Source organism: Pan paniscus, chromosome 9, assembly GCF_029289425.2.
Source record: "Pan paniscus chromosome 9, NHGRI_mPanPan1-v2.0_pri, whole genome shotgun sequence".
In the NCBI taxonomy this organism is placed as follows: Eukaryota; Metazoa; Chordata; class Mammalia; order Primates; family Hominidae; genus Pan; species Pan paniscus.
The window spans coordinates 59,772,013-59,795,840 of record NC_073258.2 but is presented as its reverse complement, the minus strand read 5'-3'; the positions used below and the strand labels follow the sequence as shown (position 1 = coordinate 59,795,840).

Genomic DNA, 23,828 nt, shown 5'->3' with positions numbered 1-23,828 from the left:
TTCATTTGTAAACCAAAGATCTTTGTACCTACCTCACAGGGTTCTTGTGAGGCGTAAATGAGTTAATGCATGCAATTGGAACAATGACTGGAACATAGTAAACACCATATAAATATTTGCTCCTATTATTATTAATTTCTGTACTCTTAGTACTGGCCTAAAGCAGATGTCAATATGTATTGCTGAATTTGGTTGGAGTAGGGCAGGAAACTTTCAAAAGACTGAGCTTTAGAGATTAGAACCAGGTTGGGAATATTGGCCTTTTTTGTTTTTTCAGTGTCTTTTCAAGTTATTTGTTGTACTAGTCTGTTCTCACACTGCTAAAAAGACATACCGGAGACTGGGTAATTTATAAAGAAGTTTAATTGACTCACAGTTCCGTATGGCTGGGGAGGTCTCAGGAAACTTACAATCATGGTGGAAGGTGAAAGAGAAGCAGGCACCTTCTTTACAAGGTAGCAGGAAGGAGAATGAACGCAGGAGGAACTGCCAAACACTTATAAAACCATCAGATCTCGTGAGAACTCACTATCACGAGAACATCATGGGTGGGTATGATTCAATTACCTCCAACTGGCCTCTCCCTTGAAATGTGTAGATTATGGGTATTACAATTCTTTTTTTTTTTATACTTTAAGTTTTAGGGTACATGTGCACAACGTGCAGGTTAGTTACAAACAATTCAAGATGAGATTTTGGGTAGGGACACAGCCAAACCGTATCATTTGTGTAACCTCCAACACTACCACCATCCCAAGCTTTGGAGACAGGAGTCAGGGATTAAGAGAAGAGAAATTAGTCCTAAGCCTTTACCTTACCTGTGGAATAAGGGTTGATCTGACATGAAGACACCTGCTTCAGAATATTATTTATTTAATTTAATTTATTTATCTATTTTTGAGATTGAATCTTGCTCTGTCGCCCAGGCTGGAGTGCAGTGGCACGATCTTGGCTCACTGCAACCTCCACCTCCCGGGTTCAAGCGATTCTCCTGCCTCAACTTCCTGAGTACCTGGGATTACAGGCGCGCACCACCACGCCCAGCTAATTTTTGTATTTTTAGTAGAGACGGGGTTTCACCATGTTGGTCAGGCTGGTCTCAAACTCCTGACCTCGTGATCCACCCACCTCGGCCTCCCAAAGTGCTGGGATTACAGGTGTGAGCCACCATGCCCGGCCCAGAATATTATTTTTAAAAAGCTTCCCTGAGTGCCTTGTTCAAACGACACTTACCCTGAAATGGGTAACATATTTAGCCATTACTCAGAATGCATTCCTCAGAATGGGCCACATCTTTCCCCCATCATATCAGGGGAAGGATGAAATATAGCACCCTCAAATTATAGTAGAGGTGGGGGTTGGAGTGGCAAAAGAAGTCTGGATGAGGTGCTGTTCCTAGAGCTTCTAAAGGATTATTAGAGTTGAGGGAGCTAGAGGGCGCTGCATACAAGAGAGCAAGAAAGACCAGATGTTTCCTAAAATGAGGTTGGTTTGATGGAGAAGCAGGAAAGTGCAGCCAGGGGATCCATGGACTGTAGGTCTCATTCTGCCACTTTTTAGCTGGGATGTCAGGGCAAATTGCTGAACCTCTTTGGCTTCTTCATGTTATGTTTAATGAAGGGATTGAACTAAATGAAGTTTGAGTTCCTTCTGGTATTAACAGGAGGGTGTAGGCGTATGGTGGGATGATTCTAAGTCTAAACGCATGCTTTAATGTATCCTGGGCAGCTCCTTAGACAGCATGTTTCCTTGGCTCCCTCTGGAGCCTACCAGGCTTCTCCAGGACTTGTCTGACCACGCCTACCGTGAAAGCTGCCTCCTGGGTGAATGGCCTGGGTTGTAACTCTCCAGGGAGGTGGATGATTCCTGGAGGCTGTGAGTGAGACTGCTGGGTCAACCTCCAGTGGCCAAAGGCCAATAGGCACAATAGGGTGAAGTTGAGGCTGTGGCCAGATCATTCCTGGTAAGCAGGTGGTGTTCTCTGAGATACTTAGGAGCTTGCTCCTCAATCAACTCTGAATCCAAGCTACCTGAGGCATTAAATATACCTGATGATGTCTGCATGTCAGTTACAAGTAATTTCAGAACTCAATTTGTCTATAACAACTGTGTAGTTAGCTATTTTTCATCATTTTCATTTCACAAATGAGGAAGCTCAGAAAAAAGAGTGACTTGTCTGAAAGTTTAGAAATTTATATAGACTTCGTTACAAAGCAAAATTCTGTACAAGCCTGTATTGGCTTTAGCCAAGGAGAGTGGATTAGAGACAGAGAATGGATTTCAGAATAAGAGAATTTTGATTACCAGATGTCCTATGGCACAAGATGTAGTGAAGTGAGCTTTAGAGCCAGAATTAAGACTCCAGCCCTGTCAGGTGCTGGAGGAGGAAATTTGGGCAAGTTAATGCTCATTCTCATTTTCCTCATCTAAGAGATATGTCAGAGGATTAAATAATATAAAATAATGCAGAGCTGCCTGACATGTTACATTATTCCCTTTCATACTACCTTAAATATGTGGATGGAAATACAGAATCTCTCAGTAACTGTTTCATATTTTCCTCTATGTGATTTTCAACAATTTGGTTTCTACCTCCAACCTGACTAAAAATGGGCTAGTCAAGGTTCTTCTATTGAAGTCAAAGGCTTAATGGGCAGTGGGGGGGGTCAGCTACTTGCAATTAAGCCATATAAAAGGAAATCATTCTCATCTGCAGTCTAGCTGATAGGACTACGTATTCAGAGGGCAAAGCATTGGCCTGGTGATATAGGGGCAATCTACCTTTTCTAAGCTGACTGGCCCTGGGAGTTTTGCCCAGTGTGAGTGGCCTGGCATCACGGAGATTTACTCAGCACGCTTGATTGGGCCTGGCCCTGACTAGGAGGATTATGTTTCATCCAATGCTGAAGTCACTTGAAATTCCCCTCATTCATCCAAAGATACAGAAAAGACGTAACTTATGGTATTGCTGAGAAAAGAACTTTATTGTTAGCTATTCTTGCATCTTTTGTTTTCTATGTGTTCAAACCAGACTGATCGAAATAATATCTTTTATATTAAGAATCATAAGCACATAGATTTTATCTCACACCCAGATACTTCATCAAACTATCAAATTATCTTATTCTGTCTTTATCTGTAGTTCTCAGAGGGCTACAGAAGCCAAGAAATGAAGTTTTTATCATTTTTCGCTTTTGAATGCACCCACATTCAGAGAGCTCATTCTTGGGTGGGTCTGACGCTTGCAGTGGAGGTGGGATGAGGCAGGAGGCCAAAGCATTCCTTTTAAGAAATGTCCTGACCTAAACAGTACATTAACAGTACATTAGTCACACACACACACAGAATCAACTGAAGTGAAATCAAAATTCTACTCCCCCCTACCCCCTTCCTCTTTACCAATCCCCTTTACATCCTGGTGGAGGTCTGTCTGCTTCCCGTGTCTCTATTTCACCCCTTAACAAAGATGCTCAGGTACCTCATGAGGAGCTGAGGATTCACAAACAAAATTCAATCTAAATAACTTTTCAGATATGTCTTCCTGAAATATTTACTAGTCCTCTCCCTGTCTGACAAGTGATCACAACAATGAGTCATCCTTTGGGCATTGATCCATAGCAGCCTGAAATAACAGCAATACCAGAGCTATGACTTTACATTTTCCATTTTTATTAAAACTCTCACTTCACTTAAACCTGATTATCTTAAGGCTAATTTTATTCCATGCTTGGCCTTCAAGTTTGTGCTGATTTGCGAGCCTTTTCCAAATCACCCTCTTACATGAATGCAAGAAAAACTCTCATCCATGCAATTCCTTGACTCAGGAAAACAAGATCTCTTTACCCACAGAGGACTTTTCAGAAGCTACTCTCTGAAAAGGAGGCAGAAGAAATTGTTTTTACAAAATGAGTTAGGGCTAGAAACTAAATCTATGTACCTTAAACTATAATTCAATCTATATAGTTATACCATATATGATTTCCCAGAGATCTTATCCATATCAGATCAACAGAATAAAACCTAATGAACAAAATCTTCTTGGGGTTCTATATTCCTAAAAAAACGTAATTCCATAGTGTCATCGTTATCCTCTTCTTTACTATAAGGCACACATCTAGAACACTAATCCATTCAGTCCCTTTTTCTATTTATCCATTTCAAATAAACATGATGCAATGTCTACACATTCAGATCTCATACATGTTGATTTTTGTTGCATGGTCTACTGCTCATTTCCCCTTTATCTTTTTCTAAGATTAGCTTTCCCCACACTTCTTTTGGGTGCATATTGTATGCTTCTTGAAAGACAAGTACACAGCGTTTTGCAAAGTGCTGACAATGCACTTGGTAAAGACTTGGTGATTCTGTGACTTAATTGTGACTTACACATTTTTCTATCTCCTCCCATTCAGTGGTTAGTACTTGTGCCTTTTGTGGACCCTCTGCCACTTCAAATCCGCCTCTTATACATACATATTCCTTTACATGCAACTCATGAGAGCTTAAGCCAAGCTCCACTGAGTTCTGAAACTTCTGCAGATGTCTGCTGCTGTACCTGCTGAACATAAAAACACTTGGAGAGGGGACACTCATTTTTTAAAAACTTTTTTTTGATGGAGGGAGTATGGGGGCAACATCTTTTAATTTTTTATTTAAAAAATTTCAAAAATTTATTTTTACATGTATAATTGATGGGGTCATTTTAGATGCAGCAAATTCATAGTCAGTTATTCCCCATTAAGAAATTGTAGACATATTTCTCCATTGAACAAAAGTATTATCCAGATAGCTCTAAGAGCTTCATATTAATAAGCAGAAATTTTATTATTTGAGAATGCTGCTGTTAAGCAGAATTAAGAGAAAGCTTGAATGGAATAAGACTATACATTCAGTGCCAAAATTACAAATGATCACCTCTTCCCTTCTCTCATGACTTCTCTTTTGTACTCAACCAGTACAGAGTATTTTGTAGTTTTGTACTGAGCCACAACTCCTACCTCCTCCGGGAAACTACTTTGGGCCCCTCTCCTTCCTTTAGCTTCCTAACAAACCTGGGACTTATAATTTCGACTATGTGTGTGTGTGTGTGTGTGTGTGTTTACAGAATCTCTGGTATCTCCAGTGAGAACAGAGTAGGCCTCACCCTCTCCTTATGACTAAGTCCAGAGAATGTGAGGTGAAGGAGTTCTGTGACTTTTTAACTTGAGTAGTATTCCACTCACTGTCCACAAAGGCTTGGGTTACACTGTCTGCATCACTGATCACAGTAATGTACGTGTGTGTGTATACACACCCACAACCATATTGCCACAAATGCATATTAGAAAGCAGGGCCGTACTTTCCCTGAACTGTTACAATGCCTAGCCCAGAGTACTCTGGTAATAGTGACTTCATGGAGTTTTGTACACACACCCATGTGAGAAAGGATACAAGCTAAGCTACTCATCCACACCTCATGAAACCTACGGGAGTTAGCCCTGACTCATGGTTCATTTACGAATATAGAAGCCCCAATTAATTAAATTAACTTGGTCTCCCAATCCATGATCTTGAGTTTTAATTGATAAGTATAAAATAAATGACACACTTGAAAATTTCTGGATTCACATCACACCACCAGTACATGGCCTTTTCCATTAATGTCCGCATTGACCAACCTTTCATACTATGTGTGGTTCTTACAAGAAATTAAAAGCAGAGCCTGCCCCTTTGTTGTGCAGCACAGAGGCTTTCCTCTATAGTTTCAGAGTCTCTGGTATCTCCAGTAGGAACAGAGTGGGCCTCACCCTCTCCTCATGACTAAGTCCAGAAAATCTGAGGTGAAAGTTTGACTTTTTAACTTTAGTATTCCACTCATTGTCCACAAATGCTTGGGTTACACTGCCTGCATCGCTAATTAAAAGTGAGGTAACCTGGTATAAGCTGTGCCCAACCCAATATTTGAGAACTTTTAGTGAGTACTTGAAAACCAGGCTGTATTACTAAACATCCCCAGCTTCCAAAGCTCAGAAGTTTGGCGGGCCTAATCATTTTCCAAAATGGAATCTTAAGATCTCCAGCTGCCCTCCTCACTGCCAAGTATGAACAATAAATCCTGACTTTAACGCTAAAATTTGCAACTGACTTCTGAGGACATCTAACAGCAGCTGTTTTCCAGCGATGGGAATAGATTACATGGATGCATCTTCCAACACCCTGTGACAAAGAGGTGCAGTGACTCATGATCAAGCCTCTAAAGTGAAAGGCACATAGGCTTTACAAGGAGAATGATCTGTGTTCAAACTCAGTGTGCCACTTGTTAGCTGTGTGAGCTTAACCAAATCTCTGTGAGCCTGTTTTCTCATCTACCGAATGGGAGTAACACCACCTTGCTCACAAGGTTGTAAACACTGTACATAATATACATAAAGAGCCTTGGCATACTGCCTTAATATAGAAGATAATAAAAGTTAGCCATTATTATTCTTATTCTCTAAGAGTTTAAATCAACTAAAGAGTCTGATTTTAAATTGAATCTTCTCAGACCGAGTCATCCAGGACTAGAATTAACATATGTATATTCTGTCTGTAAGGCAGTTAAATGCCTGTAGAGGTTACTTAGTGGGTTAGAAAGGTTAGAACCCTGAAGTGGAAGGACGTTGTCCCTGCTCCCACTCTCTTACACCTGCAGCACATGCAAGCACGCACACAATCACACCCCCCAGGCTAAACTTGTATGCCCATTTGTGTATGTCTCCAACACTACTTGATGAAAATGCCTGTAGTCCTTCAACAGGCTGCAGGTGGTCAGAGAAAAAAGAAAGAAAATGCCTGTAGTCTTAACCGTTTTTAGAAATTTAAGATGGGAAAGCGAGGCCCCAGGGAACTACGCATATTCCATTAGAAGAGAAAGCAAGGAAGAGAGAAGGGACTAACTGCTACATTTTCTTGTTGTTAGCAATATAATGGCTCCCACGTGCTGGGATCCCAGTCTGATGAGAAGAAATGACACGAAGGTCATGGATGGACCTTACTGTCCACTGTGAAAGCTCCTGCAGCACCTTTAGGCCCCACAGCTTCTTCTCAAAGAGACCACCATCTCCAACATTAATAGGCATCCCATCAGCCTCATTGCGGGGGATCTTGTATTCCAGGAGTATCATTAACTCCTCTATCTGGTATGCAAAGGCAGCGACTTGGAGAAGAAGGGTATGTATAGCTTGATGGAAGTCACCTTCGGTTGGGGTAAAATGCACCTGCTGGTCTTCTAAGAGCCTGGCCAACAAAACATGGAAGGTACGATAAGCTTGAAGGTTCTCTTGGAGTCGCTCTGCCTCGGTCAGCTCACTCCACTGATCAGTGCTTGCCACTGGCACCCCATCCGCAGAGTCCAGGTTGATGTTCTTGTTCAGGCCCTGATGCTTCACCTGGCCGAGGATACAGGAAAACACCACATCTTCTGTCATCACCCCAGTGTCCTTAAATCACCCCTAAATGTCATACAAAATCTCACTCATCTCTCTGGCCAAGGATCCAAGTTGTAAAGTAAATAATATGTCTACAGTAGGAACTCTTAATTTGGGCTCTATGACTGGGCTTTAGAAAGACCCAATACTCCCTGAAATTGACTACCTATGGATTTTTCTTAGAAGAATGTTCAGATTTTATTGAGTTCTAAAGGTTGAAAACTGTTTAGAAGAATTTTTCCTTCTCACTTCAAACTCTCTCAGTAACTGGAATATTTTAATCATATTCAAGTATTTTTAAACATACTTGTAAAAGACACTGGCCACAACTAGGAAGACTTGGAATATAGCCATTGTAGAATTTCTCTAACTTCCCTCTCCCCATTGAGCACTCCCAAAGAGTCTGATTTCTGTCTGGTGAGGCTGTACAAAGATAAATCAGTTCTCAGCCTAAATTCAAAACTCTCCACAGGGGTTGGAGTATTTCCACAGCATATCTCAGGTGGAAATTGATGGGGATCCCCTTACTGTTAGAAGACAAATCTGGAACTCCAGAATTAGCTCAAGAATTCGACACTTCCACAAGTTTTCAATGAATCTTCTAGGAGATCCTTTTGATAGCTTACCTTTCTCTTTAGACACACTCTACTTTTGATGCAGAATACTAAAAGGTGGGTGGCTAATGCTACATAGGAGAAATGGGTAGGATTTACAAATTCCTCCCACGTTCACAGTACTCTTCCTATCCCATAAACCTTTCATTTACATAGCTAAAAAATTCAGAACAATGGCTATGAAGAACCCAGAAGGCCCATGGCTAATCTGTTCTAGTAGTATTCAGAATATATGCCAATAAATTTGGAATAGCCTCCAAGACATATAAGCCAATCCTTTCTAGAACTCCATATATATTTTCTCATTCAAGTAACTTCATCTCCTAAACAGCCCAGAGGAAGAAAATAAAGTCACATGGGTTTCCTCAAGGGAAGGGCCCATGTCAAATAACCTATATGAATGACTATATGATTAGAGCTTTCACAATTGGTAATGGAGCTGATGCATGATGGTAAGTTGCTGGATCAAAAAAGATGAAGGGAAAACAGATAACAGCAAAATAGGCAACTTACATAGGATTCCGTAAGAGCAGTCAGGTCTGAACGAATCTTCCTTGCTAGCCAGATAGAGCGGCTACAGAGGTCCCGACGGTGAGGGGTCAGCGGTGAATGCTCTGTGAAAGCCATCCCTTAACTCAACTGTCCCAGGAAACAAGTGAGCTGGGTTTACTTCTGTCTATACTGGTCCAAATAAGAAATGTGACTCTCAAAGACTAAACCCACTGGGCATTCTCTACTAATGGGATTGTGCACCCCACCCCCACCCCTTGCCTGACTCAGAGGAGGTAGCAAATTCCTGGCTGTGGATTTTTGTGCCTGTGGAATCAAAGGGCCCTTTTTAATCAGATTTTTTTTCCCCTGCAGCGTCTGCCTCCATCTCTCTCCTCCACTCAGTACTTAGCACACTTGTTTCTATGTCATTGTTTTGCTTTTGCACTTAGCAACAAGGTCACTATCATACCAATCCTCATGGCACCCCTGCCTAATGTAATCTATCTCACACACTTAGAATTAGTTCATTTTATTATCATTCTCCCTTATGCTTCCCATGTCTTTTTTCTCGTAGGCCGGCGAAATGTTCATTCAATAAAATTGTTATTGATACAGCTGCCATTTATTAAGTATCTACCATGGGTCAGTCAGTAAGCTAAATACTTTAAAGCAATTCCATTTGATCTTCAGAATATTTCTGAGGTAAATGTTATTTCTCCATATAAGAAACTGAAACTTCAAGAAATAACATGCACAAAATCAAGTAACGAGGCTTGAATTTAAATAGAAGTCTGATTCTATAGTTGTCTCTCCCACTGACTTTCCAATTTCATTTTCTGTTTAGGTAGTTCACATTTTGTTCAAGAAACAAAGGGTGTGTGAAGTCCTCTAAAAACAGCATTTTTTTCACTCCTAACCTTACGTACTTTTTAAAGGTAATTTAATTTATACTTAAAAATCAAGCAAGGAAGCATCTCTAATTTCAATCATGGTGCCTTCCTGGTAGCTACATAGGAGGAGGAAGGTACTGTTTAGGCCTGTTCTCTTCCAAAGAACAGCAAACACCCAATGCTAACTTGGTAACATTTCTAAAGCAGTCTCACTCAAGTGACAACATGCTTACCTTTTTTCTCCCCTACCCAGTCATACCACATGCTTCTTAAAATAAGAGAATGAGCTGGGCTTTGAAATGACAGTATAAAAGTTAAAAGGTACTTGGAGGGTTGTCATTCTATTGCATTTAACTTAGAAAATGACGCTTATTGGGTAAGGGCTAAATGAAATAATTAGCTTTCATTATTTATATCATAGATATTGCCAATAAGCTGAAACACATACCATCTTAGAAGCAAATTTATAAAAGTAAACAATAAATGGGAGATGTAACAGAGCAGCCTGGGCAGCTATCACAGCATGGCTTTTAGAAGGCAGAAGGATTATAGTTTTTTTTTTTTAAATAAAAATCAGTACTTGATATAAACATTCAATATTGAGAAGAAGTATTAATATTAAATGCTATCAAGGTTTTGTCATTATCAGGGTAAAATTAACCTCACATAATCCTTAATGTTCCATCTACTAGGTTAATATGGCCAGTTTTCCTAGGAGGCAGTTGTCAAAACATCAAGATTTCCAAGTTTGCTGAATAACAGAATCATGTCATTTCAGCATTAGAAATCAAGAACAGTCAAAAATTAACCATCTGATTCTCAACAAAAGCAAACAATAGTATGCCCCACATAACACCTGTTCTGAGGGCATTTGGTTTGCTTAGCAGCATCACATGTTTCACCCCTAGGAAAACTGTAACTCAGTACAACCAAGGAAGACAAGTTGCTTCCATGAAGACAACTTTTATTTTTCTTCTTTACATATTTATTTTTAATATGCCTTACCTAGATTAAGAGAAAACAAAGATTTGAAAAGCAAAGTATCCCTTTTATTATAATTTCTTTTTACATAACCTTTTCAACCTATATTCAGGTAACTACCTGTCTCTCCCATGAAAGGAGAAGGGTCCTGCACATTACAACAGGCAAAAAAGGCTTTTAAGAAATAAAATATTTTAAATTGATCCATTACATTTGTTCAATTTTCTTGAGTACATTGGAAAGTGGGAAAAACACAAAAGGAGAAAAAAATGGTATTTCAAACAACCAGACTATAATAATCTTAGTTAGATTGGTAGTACACTCATTATACTTTTTCCCCAAACAGGTACAAAGGAGGTTCAAGTGCTCTATGTGGATGCTAGTCTATACCTCGATATTTTTATTTTACTCCCAGTACTCCCACGGCCATGGCCAGTGTTTGCCTAAATTTTCTGAAGCATATCAAGGAGTCTCAGTTACGCAAAACAACCTTGGGCAACCACAAAGAAGAGGGATGCACATCTCCCAGAAATATTAAATAGCTGTATCTCAACTACAGTTTCAGAATTTAGAACCACCAATTCAAGATGGAAATATGCAGTGGGAAGAGTTATTAAAAAGGTAACAGAATTTGACTAAGAGTATGAAATGTAGAACTTTAAGATTAAAAGAGCTCCCTGGAAGGACAATGAGGCATATGGAGCAGAAGGGAAAGCAGGGAAACGGCTGAGATAGTTTAATTACACCAACTCTTTACTATGCAGCATCCCTTTATCAAAAGGAAAAATATAAAGTCCATAAAAAATATTTTAGTATTGCAAACTGCTGCAATAATTTATTGTAGGCAAATGGTAGCTATAAAGAGGGTCCTTGCCCCCTAAAAGAAAAGAAAAAGTACAGCAAGTTTCTAATTAGTAGAACTAACTAGTTGTTTTTTTGTTGGGAGAGCGGTATAGGAAAGGAGAATACATTTTCTCCCATCTCAGAAAGATTTTTAAAAATGCAGTTTGCTTTTGTGTAGGTGGCTAAAATATCTGATGACTAACCACTGCAAATTAAATTTATGGAGACAAAGGATAAGTGTGACAAAAAAGCTAAGTGTGGAATACAGATGCTAGCTAGTCAAAAAGTGTAAAAGGGACCTGAGAGGAAGACAACTTTTTTGTAGATTCATCTGATCAATCTTGTATTTTCAAATCTAGTCAATATACCAAAGTCGACTCCAAACCATGCTGGCAGGAAAGCATATTCTACATCCCTTCTATCTTTATTCCATTTTCTATCCCCATATTATGGAGAAATGGCAAATCTGCAACACTCTGAAAAGAAACAATAGCACATTTGAGACTGGTGATTGTAGGTGTCTCACTCTCTGTTCCCTGGCATCCCAAATGCTGACACTAGTTGGTATAAAGTAAGCCTCTTTCAGAAATGACATTTTGTTACTCCTCTTTTTGGGAAAAAAGAATTCTTTGAAAAAATTGATAAGCCATGTTTTGAAACACAAACTGTTTTTTTTTTTTTTTTTTTTTCCCAGCAAAACGTCATTCTTTCCAAGAGCCATCATGCATTTCTGACAATAAACAATGAATAGGGTAAGCCTTCGATTCTAGCTTCTGAGGCACACAGGATAGGAATTACTCTTTACCTGAAGATGAGCCAAAATAGGATTTGGGGCTTCTGGCGGTATGACCTTGTACAAAAACACTACCTTTTCTCTCCAGCGAACAGCAATAAGCAATCTATTCCCCAACACAATCTCTATCCCAAGGAAATTGTGATTCCCAGAATTTTCGGTGAAAGCCAAAGCAATTATTATATAGGATTATTAACTTTGGCTATTGAAGTTTTTCCTCTTCAGAAGTGTTACTAAAGGGGAAACAGAGCAGTTTTCTTTGACTTAAAATTTTAGGACTCATAGACTTTGTTCCTTCACTAACAGCAGTGTCCTTCACTAACAGGGAGCTGGAATGAACTGATGATAAAGCAAAGCAAGAAACAAAAAGCAAGGAGCCAGAGATGGGCCCCAAGGGAAATGTAAGGAAATGGTAGGGACAAAAAAAAAGGACAAGAAACAAATTCACAAGAAACAATCATCTATCTGTAATTTAGATTCTGAACAACCCTCCTCACCCTCTCAAAATTCTTAAGTTTCAACACTGTAAAAATCTCAAAGAGCATACTAGTTACCATGAACCTAACATTCTTCCCTAAAAAGGCTTCCAAAAAAGCACTAGGCTATTGTAGTGATTTTGTTAGTGCTGAGGACCAGCTTTCTTTAAAAGCCACTGGAGAGCTATGATTTCAGAGGCTGGCTGTGCTTCTTCAACCCTATGTCTTGCCTTCAAAGTACCTGTTATGGAAGGGATCCCATGTCAAAATAATCTAATCTCTCTCTCCCAGCCCCACAAAATATAGCCACAAAGACTCCAAAAAAAAAAAAAAAAATTCAGACTTTCTGTTAATAAATAAGGAATCTCAGGTTCCACAACACAAAAACACACATGTTCAAAGTGCAAATTTCTGCCATTAGCCTGGGACTTTTCTCATCGTCTCACTGATACAGAGCCCTGTCTTACAGTCAAAGAGACTGTAGAGGGCAGCCCCCTCCCTATTGGGAGCCTGCTTCCAAGCAAGTGAGCACCATTGAGAGCCATATGGAGGGTTGGGAGGGGGACTGAGATGCTGGGATCAAACAGGGGGGAGGTGGTCCCCATATATCCTTCCTTTCTGAAACCCAGGGGGGAATAAAGGAAGAGGGGATGAGAGATGTGTGCTGTTTTAACAGCTCACCCTGCTAAGGGGCCCTAAAGTGCCAAGTCAAGCTGCCAGCCTCCAGAGATTAGAATTCTATGGTATTTGAAGATAAGTGTGCCGCAGGGGGTAGGAGCCAGAACCATAGGGCAGCAGTGGAGTAGGAGAAGGGATTTAGAGACAGTAATATATGATTAAAAGTTAAAAGCTGATCCAGAGCACATCAGAGTTACAGGTTGGAAAGGGGGATCTGCCGATGAGCAGGAAGTCTGCTGATGGCTGGAACCGAGTATGAGAATAACCCTCACTTTAAGAGCTGCTGCTGCTTCTTTTTTGTCTACCTTTCTGGTAAAGACAACATCAATTTTATAAGGGGAGCAATAGAGGGAGAACAGGGGATGGGGATGGGGGGGTGGAGGGTGTATGTATGTGTGTGCTGTGATCCACAATGGAAAGAGCAGGCCCTTCAGTTATTTCACTAGATTTTAAATGCTTTAGATTTTTTTTTTTTGTCCTTTTTAACTTTTAAATACAAAGTCTGAGCTGTCCCATGCCCCAAGTCTTCCTGTCCACTAAGGTCCGGCAGAGTCTGAATCTTCAATCAGAACCTCTGTGGTAGCACCGAGTATATCTGAGTTCATAACCAGCCCTTCAGTGCCTCCACTGCTGCCGCTTCCCACAAAGATCTTCCCATCAGCCATCAGGCTCACCCGTTCCGTCCCACTGCAGTATGACTTTGACATCCCTTCAGCTTCTAACAGTAGGCACTCTCCAGAGGTTGAGTTTCCCAAGGGCTCAGGAAGAAGAGGAAGACCCTGACCATCTGAAGGCTGCGTCAGGGACTCTGGGTTAGTGCCCAAGATATCTGTGCTGGTGATGAGGGCGCCTGCATTGGCAGCCAGAGCTTCTGCAATCAGCACCTCAGGGTGGCTTTTTGCCTTGTGTGCCACTACGCTGTCCTTCTTCTCAAATTTTTTGCCACAGATATTGCAAGAAAACTGGTAGAAGGAGTCTGCATCATGTTTCTTCATGTGCCAATTAAGAGATGCCTTTTGTCGACAAGTAAATCCACAGATCTCACATCTAAGGAGAGGAGAAAAGGAAATGGCTGATCCAACAGAGAAATAAAGAGTGCTCTTATTCAGGATCAGGGTTAGAGTTTAGAGCATACACACACATACACATACACACACACACACACACACACACACACAATAATCAGTAACATACTTCTTTTGAAAGATTGGGAAATGTTACTAGATGGAAAACTAATCTGATCTTCTTCTGTTTGCCTGAAAAACAGAGGGAAACTAAGAAAAAGGCCACTAACTAATGCCCCCAATCAATATCCACTCATTTATTTGATGAAAGTAAACAGCAGTGGCAACTAATATGTTCGTAAAGCGGCAAACCTTCAAGTAGGGCATATATCCTTCTCACCCAGATGTTCACCAGTAAATAATACTCACTGTAATGGCTTCTCGCCAGTGTGAATCATCCGGTGCACTGCCAGATTGTGGGAACTCTTGAAGGCCCGAGCACAATATTCACAGATATAATCCCTTTGATCTATGAAGAAAATACTGTGGTTAGTGTTCTATTTAGATACCCTGTAAATATCTTCCCTTACAGTAAGTAAGCAGATGATGGGGCAGGCAATTTAGAGTAAAAGCAATGCTGTTTTCAATGTATAAACACTTTGAGTAAACAAAATTTAAAAAAGAAAAGTATTGCTTTAAAAAAAAATCCAACATTCAGTAGCATAAGGACCTGTTTAAAAAAAAACAAAAACAAACAGAAAAACTAGATAAAAATATAAGAAATGGAATCCTAATCTCAATTTTACCACTAATCCAGGTCTTGGATACCAAGTGGTTAGCAAGTAAACAACTATATTTTCCATATATTTCACTCCTTAAAACAATTTTTTTCACAGACAATGAAAACTGAATGATTACACAGAAAGAATCTGGCATTCAAACAAAACAAAAACAAAAAACAAGAACTTGGCACTGTATAGAAGAAAACTGATCTAGAGGTAATCATACCCTGTTTCAGGTTTAAAAAATGTTACCCAAGATAAACAAACTTTTCTCAAAAGACTGGAGTTGCTGCTATCAAATATATGTAAATAACACCTGTACTACTTTACCTTATTCTCCTACCCATCTTCTGCACCTTTCAACTACCTCCCTTTGTCACTCACAACACCCTCAACCCCATTATGCAGGATTTCTGATGAATGTGGTAACACGGTGTGGAATCTATGAGGCAAAGGAGCACTGTACTTATTCATTTCTTTACCGTGTTTGGGAAGCCCGTGCACAAAGAGATGCTCTCTATATATATTTGTTGAATTAATGACCACTACATTTTCTACTCCTTTTGCTTCAAATTACCAGAATTAATGAGAATGAAAACATGAATTTAAGTTAAAAGGTGAAAAATATCCAATTTAATCTTATACTCCTTTCCAAACAGCTTGGAGATCACCTGGATAGCTTATTAAATGTATATGCTGATTCAGCAGGTCTGAAGCAAGGCCTGAGATTCTGTATCTCTAATAAGAACCCAAGTGATGTCAATGCTGGTTGGTCTGTATTCCATACTTTATATAGCAAGGTCTAAAAACGCACCGTTCTAACTTAGGAAACTCTTAGCATCTCCCAGGTCATGTCCACATTTCCAGTTCCATAGGAGGACAAACCTGTGTGGGGCATCTATTTGCTAAATAAATGACATTTGCAAAAAAAGTCTGTATATACTAATTTGCAAAAGTAAAACATCATAAATTGCATTAACCAAATATAAATATTTGAAATGGACTGAATTTATAAAACAGTTTTTCGTAGGCTTTTGATATTTAACTAAAACAATCTAAAGTGGCTATCAGAAATAACTTTTCTATGGCATAAAACAGTATTAACAGGGAGCAGAAGGAACAGAGAAATTGCAGTACCTATCAAGAAACAGAAATAACTGTTACTTGTGGAAATAACTCTGAAGAAACATGGTATAAGAAAACTGTAGACTTTGGAGTGATTAAGATTCAAGTTCAATCCTGGTATCGTGCCAGGCTCTGTGTAGTCAATAGCATTTTATGTTATCTCATTTCATCCTTACAATAACTGATATTGGTATCCTTAATACACAGAGAAGGAAAAGTGAAAAGAGAAGTTAAGTAACTTTCCTACAGTAAATGAAGGAGTTATTTCATTTATCAGTATGACCTTGGGCAGGAGACATATTTCTACAACTAGAATTCCTAGACTTACTCTCTAAGACTGTTGAGAAGGTAATGTGTAATTATCAAGCGTCTGGGACATACTCAGTGGTATGCACCCAATTTGTTCCTATTAGGTACACTGCACTGAGATGGTCAGTGGTTACAAATAAATTGAATTTGAGTCTATTCTATAATACATATTGCAGACACTCAGCAACTCTTTTTGACAGTTCCTATGGGAGTTTACATGCAAATTCAACAGCTAGACTTCACAGTTTCAATAGCAGCAGAGTATTATGCTTCTCCTAAAAACTAGCTATGTGACCATGGGCAGGTTACTTAATCCTGCCAAGCTTCTAGTTTCTTAGCTGTAAAATAAGATCAATATAAAGAAATTTAGTGGTGTTGAATAGACTAATTAGCAATAATATACATAACGTATTTAGTCCACAGTTGATACAGAATAAATGCTCAATAGAAGATCATTATCCTGGTCATAGAAGTTCAAGAAGTCAAAGGATAAAAATTCAAAAGTCCTAGTCTGCCCATCCCTTGTAAAATTTGTCTTACTACATTTTATTTTCACACCTTTTCCCCGCAATTGACTATAGAATCTTTTAAGACTTATGTTAGAAAAACGTTATCATTACCAACATGCAAAACTAAAGCACAGTGCAATTACCTACTTGATAAACACATTTTTAAAGTACCTGTATGATGTTTCGCATGTCGCAGAAGTTGCTTCTGGAGCCTGAAGAGTCGTCCACAGGAGGGATGGGGACATACATATTTCTTCTTCAGCAAATGCTGGTATTTAATGTGGTGCTAAAACAGAGAAAGCGAAAGGGGCGAAAAAAAAAATTAAGGCTTCCTGAAAGTACTTGTCTTTGCTAAGTCAAAAGTACTGAAGGAAAACCAAATACTTAGATTTCACACATGGATAGTGAGGGAGTATAATAAAGTGGCTAAGAACATAGGCTATGGAAATACACAGACCTGGTTTCCAATCTGGGTCTGTCATTCACTAGCCTTTGTAATCTTAGGAGACAAATATTTCAAGCTCCAGTTCTCATTTGTAAAATGGAGGTAACAATAACCATCTCAAAGTGTTGTTATGGGGATAAGAGATTATGTATTGTACTGTGCTTTAGAGCAGCAAATGGTACACAGCAGAGGAGGAGCGGCTATTGTTATAACTGAACCACGATCCAGAAGTAAGGCCTTCGTGTCATGTTATATTTGTTGCTGAAGATCAAACAGGTATTTCCTAAGCAGTATTTCACTTTCATGTTTCCTGCCGGACCTAAATATAAGTGGTACCTTTACTCATCAAAAATAATAATAATAATCGACTCAAGAAAAATAAAAACAAAACCTCAACTAAAAGTCTTTTATTCATTCTACACAGTACCCAAGAAATCACAGGTTTGAGTTCTAATTTTACTTTTTTTCTAAATCACTTTAAAATAAAATGTTACTCTGTATTTACACCACATTGGGAATTACTGTAATATTGAAAGATTCCAAGGAAAGTCCTCTATGTGGGTTCAGATTCTTAGTCACCTCTTTTTAAACAGGAGGTGCTATGAATTTGGATGTGTTCACCACAGTTCATGTGTTGGAAACTTAATCCCCAATGTGATAGTGTTGGAAGGCGGGACCTAATGGGAGGTGCTTAGGTCTTAAAGGCTCTACCCTTATATAAATGGGTTGATATTATCATTGGAGTAGATTTGTTACAAAAGCAAGTTCAACCCATTCTTGCCCTTCCACCATGGGCTGACACAGTTAAAAGGCTCTTGTGAGATGTGGGCACCATGCTTTTGGACTCTCCAGTCTCCAGAACCACAAGCTAATAAATAAATATATGTTCTTTGTAAATTACCCAGTCTCAGGTACTCTATTATAGCAGCAAAAATGGACTAATCATGATTAACCCATTTATGCTGGAGGTTGCAAATGTATTTTTGTGAAAAATCAGACCTTGGTGATGACCTTGAACAGTAGGATATAAATAACTTGCCCAAGCTTAGCGTTCTAATAATGGAACACTAGGCATAAATGGGTTAAAGTCATTTTATGTTTAAAGAAAGACTTTTCTTGACATTACATGTCAATGATAAAGCCTACACAAGCCAACAAATTAAAGTCTCGTGGTGCAAGAACAAGTAATGGAACACAACCTGAAAGGCTCTTATATAACAACTTCACTGACCTGCAAATAGCGAGGATGGGCAAGGACAGTTCCACATCCTTCCATCTCACAACGGACATACTGGATTGGAGGCTTTTTTCTATTATCAAAATGCAGAAGAAAAGTTAGCAAAAAAAAAAAAAAGGTGGTACTCTGCACAGTGGCCTCTGACTCAAACTGTGCTATTGGGAATAGCTATTTTATAGTAGGAAGAATTAAAATCTCTTTACTACTATACAGATTACACAGAATTTGTATTAGAAGTAACCAAGAGTTAGCAAATATTTGACAGAATTAAAAAGTAACACAAATAAACTAATAACCCCCCAAAGGTAAAGTATTAAGATTGTTAGAAATTTCAAGCTCTTACAATGAAAATAAGATCATAACACCTGTGCATCTAGAACATTAGTGAAGTTGCTTTTGTGAAATTTTTAAATAGCCATTCCTGCAGGATTATCATGAAGTCTAAATTTGTGAGTAAAGTGCCTGGTACTGGAATAAGGTGTAAAACAGTAGGGGTAAAAATTCCTCACCTCCTTTTGGGTAAACGTGGACTTTTGTCATCTTTTCGTCTTCTTCCTCTCCTGTAATTGAAGACAGGGTAACAGTAGACATATTCTGAATCAAAACTTACACAGTGAAGGCTGGCTGAAGACACACACACACACACACATACACACACGGCCAAAGAACAAGTGGCAAAGGATAACCAAGAATACATAAAGTCAAAGATATATCTGGCAAATCAAGCAAGTAATTTTACCCTGAAGTAATTTCACTTTCAAATCAGTCTGTAAGACAGATTAAATATATACCTTCCATAAACTACGCAATACTATGAAAGACTTAGATGAATCTCAATGTATTACTTTTAGAGTTGCTACCATGTATCATCTAAAAACACTAAGATTAAAAAATACCTTCTCCTTGCAATAGAACTGAAAAACCTAAACATTTTTTTACTAAGAGTCTCTCCAGTGAAATTGTCAGCTGCTTGAGGCCAAATTTTTTTAAGTTAAAAAATACATATTTTGAAGCATGTATTTGTCAACATCCTTCCTCACACTCCCACTCTTTTTTCCACTAGTCGTTCAAAATCTGTTAGATTTTCATTTTTAATAATTGCCTACTCACTTCCTTGGAGGTTCCTCATCCTCCCTAATTTCATTCTCCTCTTCTTTCACCTCCACCTCTACTTCCACTTTAATTTCCTTCTTCTCCTTCTCTTCTTTTACTTTCCCTGATTTTCTCCGTGGCTTTGGGGTTTCCCTGAAAACACAAATGCATTTCAATACTAGACAAAAGATCTTTTCAAGGAAGACTATGACAACAAATTAAAGCTTAGAGTTATCACTGATTTGTTATAAAACTACCTTCCTCAGTTCATGAAATGTGATTTCCTACCAATCATCCTCGCATGCGTAGTAATGATCCAAATATATGTATATGTTGCTCATGGAATGAACCCTCCCCAGACTAAAGATGCCTGTAAATCAAATTTCACTATAATTGTAAAGAGAAACGAGACAATCAGTTAAAAAATTCTAAGTATTCAGGCAATTCATGATACCTTGTTGAAATAAAACATGCAGACTCATAAAAACTTGTATATAATCAAAATAAAGTTCTACAAATGGGAGAGAGGATTATTATCAGGGTATGGTAAGATGTTAGACTTACAAAAGAAGTGCATAATTAATTACTCATTTAAAATTAATTCCATACCCATTAGCTTGGCAATAGACAAAATAAAAGCATGCAACAGTGCTTTCCTACTTATATTTCATTAACATGTCTGCAGTAAAATCTGAGACATGCCTTTCTAAGTGGGGTTTGTAGGTCTCATCTCTTGGATCATCTTTGAATGGTATCTCCTCTTCACTGATTAACATCTCTTCTTCCTCCTCCTCTTCCTCTTCACTACTAAAAATAAGTAAATAGAAATGAGACATTCTGGTTGTAGGGAACATGTCTGAGGGGATTTTATTTGGTAATTTTTTAAGAGGTGGCCAAACACTGATAAAGTCATCTAGCATTTTCATCCTAATGACCTAATTGAACTGAAATCTAGCTGTTTTATCACAAAGAGTAATAATTGAAACTAAAAAGACATAAATCCTAGATAAAAACAGGGTGATGACAACTCAATGGCATTAAAAGTTAAGAAACAACTGACTTTGTAATACTGTCTGGTGATCTGCTATATCAAAAGACCTACTAACAGATAAATCACAACACAAAAGATTCCAATAAAATCTCAAAACCTTGGCCAAAACACCCATATTTCACATTAGTGCCTACCATGGAATAAGTCCAAACACAGAAGATACTCAAGACATGATTTCTAAGCTATGTAAGTAGATTACATGGTTTAAGTTCTAATCAAGCTCAACATGGAATCTAAATGCAGTATCAAAACTGAAGTTAATTTCTCTTACAGCTCAAAATAATTTCAAATGGAAGCAACTTCTGAATCATTTACTGTGACTATGCTATGTCCCCAAAGGTTTAAAAATGAAATATTAATTTTTTTTACCTAATGCCACCTGGAGACTGATGCTCTTCTCCAACATCTAGAAAAACAAAGCCAAAAACAAAATTTTATTAGTGTAGATATAAGATATCTTCTCTCTGCAGTCAAGAAATGCAAATCAAATTACTGCATGGGGTAATTATACAAAAGCAGAATATCTGCAAACTGTTCAAAGAAATACTACCTACACCATCAAACCTGCCCCTGACAGTTAAGCTGTTAACACAAATGTTCAACATTACATTTAAAATGTAACAGCAACTAGTTAGTAAACAGCCATATTCTAGTTGCACTGTACCATAATCAAGTTGGTCTGTATTTGGTTCTGACTTGCAAATGAGCTGCAATGAACCGGTCTTGGACCGAGAGCTTCGGGTGTTCTCTGTATCACGATGGCGAGAAACAGATGTCCTACTACTACGCCAGCCCCGGCTAGGTCTAGATGCAGCAATGGAAACTTCCTGAGGGAGGGCAGAATCGTCTTCTTCCTCTTTTTCTTCCTTGGGATCTAAATAAAAAGACATACCATTCTCTTTAAGTTTACAGTTAACCAATAACCATCCCTGTATATCTACTAATTGTAAATACAGTTGAAGATAAATTAAATATTTTCAAAGGAAAAAAAACTGAAGACTTTAATTGAAATAAAAAAAGGAAAATGAGATAAAACTTATCCTTAATGTCATCATGCTAAAGAAATTACTTCATGTTGCAAAGTAGTAATTTTATACTGCCTTATCTTCTAAAAAATGCAATGCTAACTATGCAAAATACACTTAAGTAACTGGATTCATGAAATTCTACCTTTTAGATCTAAGTTAAAAGAAACTAAATTAATTAGTCCCAAAAAGATGACCAGAACTACAGAGGCACCAAAAAGAAAGAACCATAGATCTAGATGTTATTTACAACCAAACAAGTCTATAACAAATTACTAAAGAGGAATTCCTAACAGGAGTACTTTTCACTCTAATCAAGAGTTTTTCTTGGAACCACACCATAAATTTGAACTAATCTATAGAGCAACTGAATGGTAAAGTCCAGCTCTGGTGCTATTCTGTTTCACTTGTCCTATGAGACACTGTGTACAGGAGCACACACAAATCTGTTATTGTTATCCTATATTTTGTCATGTTTTAAGGGTGAAGTACGGTAGGTCATCCTCTCTTGAGTAGTAAGTAATAAAAAGTTAATCTCAGAAACTGGCTTTCATACCTGGCGTAGCTAATTACTTAGACCTATATAAAAAAAGTACATTAGAAGTGAGCCCATTTTAACAATAGAAGATTCTTTAATAAACTCAGAATGGGAAAGGCCCAATAATAAAACAAAATTTCAGGTCATAAGATACACATAAAAAAAGTTTTCCTCATGGCAAAAATCAACCATAAACAAAGTCTAATAACCCAATAGAAAAATAGGAACTAACAGGCTGGGCTCAGTGGCTCACACCTGTAATTCCCAGCACTTTGAGTGGCCAAGGCGGGCAGATCAAAAGGTCAGGCGTTCGTGACCAGCCTGGCCAACATGGTGAAACCCTGTCTCTACCAAAAATACAAAAGTTAGCCAGGCGTGGTGGTGCATAACTGCAATCCCAGCTACTGGGGAGGCTGAGGCAGGAGAATCACTTGAACCCGGGAGGCGGAGGTTGCAGTGAGCTGAGACTGCGCCACTGCACTCCAGCCTCGGCGAAAGAGCAAGACTCCATTCCAAAAAAAGAAAAAACAAAAAACAAAAGCTCAAAGCTCAATCCACTCAGAACAAGAGACTCAAATGAAAACAATAGCATGACACCATTTTTCATGTATCATATTGGGGATGATCATATTTGACAACATAATGTATTGTCAAGACTGTGGGAAAACAGGTCCTCTAACACACATATGATAATGTATTAGCAAAACCTCCATGCAGACCAATTTGACAATATACATCAAAATTATAAATGTATATACCTTTCCACATGATGTTCAACTACTAGAAATTTTACAAAATTACAATCATATTTATAAATGATTAACGTATAGCACTGTTTTTAAGTAGTAGAAGAGTAGAAAACAACATTCAAAGAGGGATTGGTTTCACAAATAATTGTGTACATATGTAAGAGAGAGATATATATGTAAGATATATATACACACAAATATATAACTTATGAAACCAACCCCCCTTTGAATGTTTAGTTGTCTACTCTTCTACTACTTAAAAACAGTGCTACACATTAGTCATTACAGTATGTGTGTGTGTGTATATATATATCTTACATACTATAATAACATTTCTGGAAGAAGTACAAGAAATTCTTAAGTACTGGTTACTTCCAAGGTAGGTCCAAAAATATGTGTAGTAATTTCACCTTTAAGTATATGCCCTAGAAATATAAACTACCACATGGAGGTTAACTGTATTATGTTTATAATAGCAAAGAACAGAAACAACCTAACCCTCTGTCAAAGATAAAGTGCTTAAATAAACCATGATACCTTAGTATGATTGAATACTATATAGAGGTAGGTTTATGTTAAAAATGACATGGAATTATCAGCAAAAATATTGTTAAATGTATAAAAAAGACACAAAACTATATATACAGTATGGCAACATTTTTGCTTAACATTAAAAAATAGTTTACTATGGAGCAATGTGGTGACTATAGGCTATTTTAGCTTTAATTACACTGAAAGTTTTATGACAA

General features: G+C 38.2%; 2 protein-coding genes across 3 annotated transcripts in view; both read right to left on the bottom strand.

The window, feature by feature from the left end:
* Nucleotides 1–894: 894 nt before the first annotated feature.
* On the bottom strand, nucleotides 895–8,879 carry CNTF (ciliary neurotrophic factor). Its single transcript, XM_008951804.5, has 2 exons — nucleotides 8,574–8,879; nucleotides 895–7,407 (listed from the first exon to the last, which is right to left on the bottom strand). The coding sequence occupies exons 1-2, from the start codon at nucleotides 8,685–8,687 to the stop codon at nucleotides 6,919–6,921; spliced, it is 603 nt and encodes a 200-aa protein (XP_008950052.1). The 5' UTR covers nucleotides 8,688–8,879; the 3' UTR covers nucleotides 895–6,918.
* A 1,010-nt stretch (nucleotides 8,880–9,889) lies between these two features.
* ZFP91 (ZFP91 zinc finger protein, atypical E3 ubiquitin ligase) overlaps nucleotides 9,890–23,828 on the bottom strand; it is a 42,291-nt gene continuing 28,352 nt past the window's right edge. The window contains exons 3-11 of one of the 2 annotated variants that reach the window (XM_008951805.7): nucleotides 21,432–21,641; nucleotides 21,137–21,173; nucleotides 20,419–20,523; nucleotides 19,735–19,869; nucleotides 19,134–19,184; nucleotides 18,619–18,697; nucleotides 17,114–17,228; nucleotides 14,647–14,746; nucleotides 9,890–14,260 (exon numbers count right to left, since the gene is read on the bottom strand). In XM_008951805.7, coding sequence (XP_008950053.4) covers nucleotides 13,750–14,260; nucleotides 14,647–14,746; nucleotides 17,114–17,228; nucleotides 18,619–18,697; nucleotides 19,134–19,184; nucleotides 19,735–19,869; nucleotides 20,419–20,523; nucleotides 21,137–21,173; nucleotides 21,432–21,641 — 1,343 coding nt within the window. In that variant the 3' untranslated portion in view covers nucleotides 9,890–13,749. The remainder of the gene's footprint in view (nucleotides 14,261–14,646; nucleotides 14,747–17,113; nucleotides 17,229–18,618; nucleotides 18,698–19,133; nucleotides 19,185–19,734; nucleotides 19,870–20,418; nucleotides 20,524–21,136; nucleotides 21,174–21,431; nucleotides 21,642–23,828) is intronic. The other variant, XM_034932662.4, reaches the window with a different exon arrangement.

Coding starts and splice junctions, on each gene's coding strand:
- CNTF (XM_008951804.5), bottom strand. CDS start 8,687: ATGGCTTTCACAGAGCATTCACCGCTGACCCCTCACCGTCGGGACCTC. Junction 7,408..8,573: donor CTGCTCTTACGGAATCCTAT/GTAAGTTGCCTA, acceptor ATCCTCGGCCAG/GTGAAGCATCAGGGCCTGAA.